Source organism: Fringilla coelebs, assembly GCF_963513975.1.
Source record: "Fringilla coelebs genome assembly, chromosome: 2".
Taxonomy (NCBI): Eukaryota; Metazoa; Chordata; class Aves; order Passeriformes; family Fringillidae; genus Fringilla; species Fringilla coelebs.
The window spans coordinates 16,514,738-16,520,893 of record NC_140029.1 but is presented as its reverse complement, the minus strand read 5'-3'; the positions used below and the strand labels follow the sequence as shown (position 1 = coordinate 16,520,893).

Here is a 6,156-nt window from a genome sequence, read left to right as displayed (position 1 = left end):
CTGCCACAGGTACGGTGAGGCTCACCCAGCATGCGCAAAGATCGGCATCAACTGCGTAAGAAGCTGTCACACCCACAATAGACTTTCTTGTTAAGGTTCTTGCTGGAGAGCAAGACTAAAATGGAAGCAAAATTGTCTTTCCTGTCCTCCTGTTATGACTCATGGGAGCTGCTTTTGTGCTCAGTGCTTTCATAATCAGTCTGCTTATTTGTCAGTATGGTCTTAGAAGCATCCTGCTAAGCACCCACTCTTTTTGAGTTGGCCACAGCTGTTAGGGAAGATCGTGAATCCTGTGTTTTAACTCAGAGAAGTGAATTTAGTTCATATATCCAGGATGAGCTGAATTTATTTTTGAATCTGTCCTTGGATACAAAAAAAAGAGCACTCATAGAACAAGATAAAACAAACCAAGTCATTATTTTTTCCCTGGCCTTCAAGCTCAGTTTTCCATTAGGAATTTAACCAAACAGGTATCTTGAATAGTTGGTAACTGATTCACCCTTTTTCTAGTTGTTTGCTTGCTGCAGGATGGGAACTTTGTTCATGTTCTTCCCCTATGCGCTCCTGGCCCTATGGCCATGGAGATCTGTTGCCTTTAGGCCAGTTAAGTGATGATGCCTTCCATTAATGTATAATCATTCAGATGCATTTGCAGGTTTTGCTGTATCAACAGCTATTAAAAAACCCAAAAACCCCAAGCAAATTCTCCAAAAACCAGCAATGGTGAAGTCAGGGTCCAATGCTGATATTAGCAGTGTCAAGAAAAGCTTTCTGAAGCTGAATTTTAAAATCTGTGAGCCTGTGCAAGGAGCCTTGGTGTTTTGCTTTTACTTGATTTGTTCAACTTTGACAGCTTTCTAAATTTTGTATTTATTTTCACCAGCTGTTCTTTTCATTCCTAATTTTTTCTTATTAGCAGAGGAGGATAGATTGAAGTTTTGAGTATGAAAAATAGCTTGCTATAATTGTTAAGTTGTTGTTGTTTTTATCTCTTCAGCTTTTTGTTTTTTTCATCTTCCTTGTTGTGGATTTCTTCATATTGTGAAATTTTAATGGCTCTTTCTCCAGAATCTTATCTCATTTAGAAGGTCTACTGTCCCTCCATAAAATGGAAAAATAAAGTGGTAGCTTTTTTTCCAAATTATGGAGTGAGATTGGTACAATGTCACTAGGAGTATGATTGGATTATTTTTCTCTGCATTCCTTAAGTCACAATGTTACCGCTGTCTTCCTCCTTACAGCTTGTCATATAGAGATTTTTTTCTTCCTGGTCAGTAATTCCTCATAATAAACCTGACGCATTCCTCTTGATCAATAAATCCAGAAAAAACAATCTCACCTATTTTCTTTACCCTATCACTTGTATTTACTGCTATAACACTGAATTGGGTGCTTGTAAATCTAACTAGGGTTTTCCTGGAAAACGTCAATGAATAGAGCTACATGTATATTGGGGAGGAAGAGTAAAGGTGCTGAATGGTGCATCATTGCTGACAGAAGTGGTTAATGCTTCTTTCATCCATGTACCTTGTTTGACATAAGACACGCCAGGGTGTGGATTAATGCATAACCATCAAAGAATGCTATGGTATAAGTTCTTTACATTTGTGTAGGGACCCACTGTTTTGTTAATGCACAGAGGAAAATGTCAATCAGCCTCTTGGTGGGTAAACATAATAAATAAAACAGATTAAGTTTACTTCTTGTTTTAGAAGAGCGAGAGGGGTGTATTATCTGCTGGCAAGAAGTTTGTTTAAAAGCTCATGGATGACTTTGAAGTCAGAAGTTTGTAACTAAGTTCAGCAGGGTGCAGATTGCATTCTTTCTGTCATGATAAATGAAATTAACTGAATACTTGATTTTCAAGATGTAGATACTCCTATACAAATTTAACTGTATTTCTAGAATAGTTTTACTTCTCTACATTTTGTGAAGCCAAACATCTACCTCATGTGTTTCATTATTCTCTACTAAAATCTAACTGTAAAAAGTGCTTCTCTCTCCACACAGATGCTGATGATTATGAAATTAAGAATAGCATTTCTACTTATAATTGAGGCTTTGGGTTGAGTGGTTAAGTCTGATGCTTTTGGGTGATGCACTAGAACTCTTAATGGTCCTGAAGGGAAAAGGAGTTATGAAAAAGCTGTGGTTTTTTCCCACTGCTTTAATTTCAATTCAAATGATCAAGTACCATAATGCTGTAGTATTCTGTATGCTCATTTTGAAAATGTTTGTATGTTTTCTGGGATTTACATATAAGCCTTACATGCTATTGCAAAACAGCTGCTTTTGTGTTAGAGTCTCACACTGTTACACTTCTGGATTAAATAAAACTAATTTTTTCGTGTTCATCTCATGATGGTTCATTTGCAGAGTTGGCTCTGTTTTTTGTAGAATATCATGGCAATGTTGAGGGCATCTCAGAGATCTGTTGGTTTAATTCATAAATTGTTGATATGCTGTGGATCTGGCTGCCTTAGAAAGGGATATTAGGAGAATGACTTCTATTTCCATACTGAGAGCCTTTGAGAGGTAAATTAGGGCCTTATTTGCACTTTGCAAGGGTTATTCTAGACATCAAGCAATTTAGGAAAACAGACCAGTGTGGCACTCAGTGCAAAGAATGAAATTGTGGCAGCTATTAGGTTTTCCTTGCTATTAGCTGAGGCTTTCCTTGCTATTTTCAGTGTTCAGCCTGAAAGGATCCAGCCTGTCCTTACTAAGTTACAGAATAAAGTAGTTCTTGCTATGGATAACTTTCTTGAAATTACTTTTTTGTTTAAAGTTCTGTTTTGCTTAAGCTTTTGTTTAAACTTCTAGGTGTTTTTCCTTGTTTTTGTTATTACAGTTACTCACTCTGACATTCATTAAGACTCTGTGTCAGACATGGAGTTTTGAATTCATGTTACCAGATTCCCTGCAAGAATCAGTGATTTTCAAAACAATCTTAACAAGGCCAGTACCTTTTGAAAAACAAAAGAATCCCAAATAGTGGGTACTGCCACTGAACAAATATTTTAGCAGCTTGATTTTAATCTTTCAGCAGCTTTTGAAGACAAAGATCTCAAATAAGCATATAAATTTTGTCTAGAGATTAAATGAGTCTAACTAGTCTGACTTCACTAATGTTTGAATTATAGCCCAGTTTGAGGCAAGAGAGTTGGGGCAGAAAGTGTTTGGATCTGAATCCATCCTACTGCTGTGTGCCACTAGTCATCTTTCACTAGCTTTCCTTTTAATTTCAGGATTAAGTTCTCATAAAATGCCCTCAGCAGAATTGGGCACAGAGCTGCCTGGAGCTAGTGTAAAAGAGGGGCTCACTCGAGTGCAGTTTGCTTTTGGGAGCCCCCCTGTTGTTCCCTGTGCTGTCAGTCAGTCATGATGCACTTTGGGGAGAATTAGGGAAGCTGGTTTGTGTGTTTCTTTGGGCCAGCTGAAGTGTGTGAGTGAAAATCACTGAGTGGGTTGACAGGGTTTTGTCTTTAAGGAATTACAGGCAAATGCTTCTCTAGGTGGCATGAATTCAGGGGTAGCAGGGGATCAGCTTTCTGTGGCTCTTCTGATGAATTGAAAAGGGAAGATGATATGTGATCAGTGGGGAGAAGATAGACAGCATTGAATTTCATAGAATCATAGAATTTTGAGAGTTAGAAGGGACCTTAAAGATCATCTTCTCCCAACCCTCCCTCCCATGTGCAGGAACACCTCCCACTAGGCAGGATGCTCAAGGCCTTATCCAGCCTGACCTTTAACACTGCTGGGGTTGGGGATCCACAACCTCTCTAGTTGTGGGATTTCAGAAAGGAAGATTAGCTGCTTGCAAGTCTAACCTTTGTTCCCAGTAAAAAACTAGAATTCATGCTGAATAAACTTGCAGAACTGAAAATAAAAATAGTGGATCACAAGCTGCAGGCCTGTATAGCTTTAAGTTGTTTATGAGAAATTCAGAAATTATGAATGAGGGACCAGTGAAACTGCATCTTAATTTCTTCTTGAGCTTTTTTTACATTATCTCATAAGTTTCTTTACTGTTTCATCATCTATCTAGGAAGTATTGTGTGCACTGTAAAGCAGAAGGAGAGTGTACAGTGATAACAACAGTAGATAAGTAATCAATTTATCACAAACTAATTTCTGGAAGGACTTGTCTGTGAATAATGTTGGGAACTGAAGTAACAGATTTGGTGATGTTTCTGAATAGTGCTGATAGAAAACAATATATGTTTTCTGACTTTCCCTTTCTTTCTGGCAAGTAACTTTGCTGTTCTGAACTTGGCTGACCAGTTTTGTTGTGTCTCACTTGCGTTATGGTGGCATCAATGGTTGTTTCAAGGTCTCTGTAGCAGTGTTCCTGTCACTCAGCTGCAGCATGGGGACAGTCAGCTGCACCCTGTGCCTGGCACCAGCCTGTTTCAGTAGAAAGATGAAGCAGCTCAGTGTGGGCTCTGTTCTCATGTTGATGGGTGCAACTGAGCAGATGCTCCTGTTTTTCCAGGACCTCATTTTTTTAAGTTCGTTAATGTAACAGAAAGTCTGGACAAACAGCAAAAAGGCTTTTGTGAGGAGATGCCAAATGAAATAGGAGGAGAGCATATGGAAGGGAAAGGAAAAAGTCTTTTGTACAATTCACCAGTGGAGAAAAAAAAATGATTAATTAAAACAGTAAATTAAACCACTGAAATAATTAATAAAGGACTGGACAGCTTTTTCTAAAAAACAAAAGCAAACCAGAAAACCCTAACTATCCCTTTAATTTGGAACTTACTGCTGTATTTTCAAATCACTGTGGTTGATTAACTCTGGAGTTTCTTCTGAAGTTAACAACCCCTCCCCACATGATCTGCCTGTGTCTTGCAGAAGCAAATGTCATTGTGAATGCTCTCCACCCTTGGGTTGTCCTTTTGTTATGTATGACCATGTCAAAACTGGGCTTTTGGCCAGCACTCCTGGCTTACAGTGACATCCCATTTATGTGAGCTGAACCCAGCATTATTGGGTCACACTCAACCATCACACATAACTTAATCAGATGTATTCAGTTCCATCCTGCCATCCTGTTCTTCATGAGTAGTTCTGTCCTTGAGTCACTGAATTGTGAAGATGATATATTTCCAATTCATGGTGAAAGCAGTTGAGGGGTTTTATTTCCCCATTTTTGAATGTGGGATATATGCCTTTAAAATTAAGGGAGCAAATGCCATGTGAATTACTAAAATCAAGCTTCTAATAGGATAGCAGAGAAGTGGTAAGCCTAAAACAGCCAAAAAACCTTTTTTCTTTACCCTATGAATAGTTGCTTAATTTGAAAAATTCCTTCAGTGTTTGGGGAACATGGAAAAAAACGTTTGAAGACAGTATTTTTTCCATTTGTCAGCTTTCTTAAATAAGCTGATAATAGAAATAATTTAAAAATCTCATTCCTAGTCAGTCTAGCAAATTAGTTTCCTTTAATTTTTTTCTTGATAATCACATAAAATAGTAGTAGAAAGCTATTTTCTCCTGTTTGAGTGTTCTTTCTGCCATATCCATTTTGTCATTACAGTGGACAAATGAGAAAATACCTAAACAAAATTTGTTTCTGTACCTAGCAATCAACATACACCAAGTGGACCATAAATAATTATAAGCTTATTTTTGCTTACTGAGGTAATTCCTGACAACATTTTTGTTTGCCTCTGTTCTGTAGAAAATTACTTTTATGCCAGTTAGTTCTTATTGTCTGTTAAAATTGTTAGATTATATTGGTGTAATGTCTGTGTACCACTGCTTTCTCTTACTGAAATAAATCAAAGTACTAATGATGTTATTTTCTTTTCTTTCCACAGGAAGCTATTGATTGCCTAGAAATTAAAAGAGGGTGTGAGAAGTCTGATTGATCAAGGTGGAAGTTTTTTTCCCCAAGAGCTTTTTCACAATTGCCTTTTGCAAAATCTTCAGACAGTCCCATTTGTGCCATGATTTGTGGCTCTCACCGTAAGGGGAATTTGTCTTGATGAAGATTCCTAACATTGGTAATGTGATGAATAAATTTGAGATCCTTGGGGTTGTAGGTGAAGGTAAGTAGTATCTTAATAAAAGATTAATTAGAATTTTGTAGATTTGACTTAGATGATAATAAGTTACCAACTGCAAAATTTTTCTTGTATGTGTTTA

The 6,156-nt window shown here is 37.4% G+C and overlaps 1 protein-coding gene across 1 annotated transcript in view; it reads left to right on the top strand.

The window, feature by feature from the left end:
* Positions 1-5,995: 5,995 nt before the first annotated feature.
* Positions 5,996-6,156, top strand: part of CDKL5 (cyclin dependent kinase like 5) — a gene marked incomplete at both ends in the record, with an annotated part of 75,180 nt that continues 75,019 nt past the window's right edge. Inside the window, 1 exon segment of the mRNA XM_084225337.1 lies at positions 5,996-6,059. Coding sequence (XP_084081463.1) covers positions 5,996-6,059 — 64 coding nt within the window.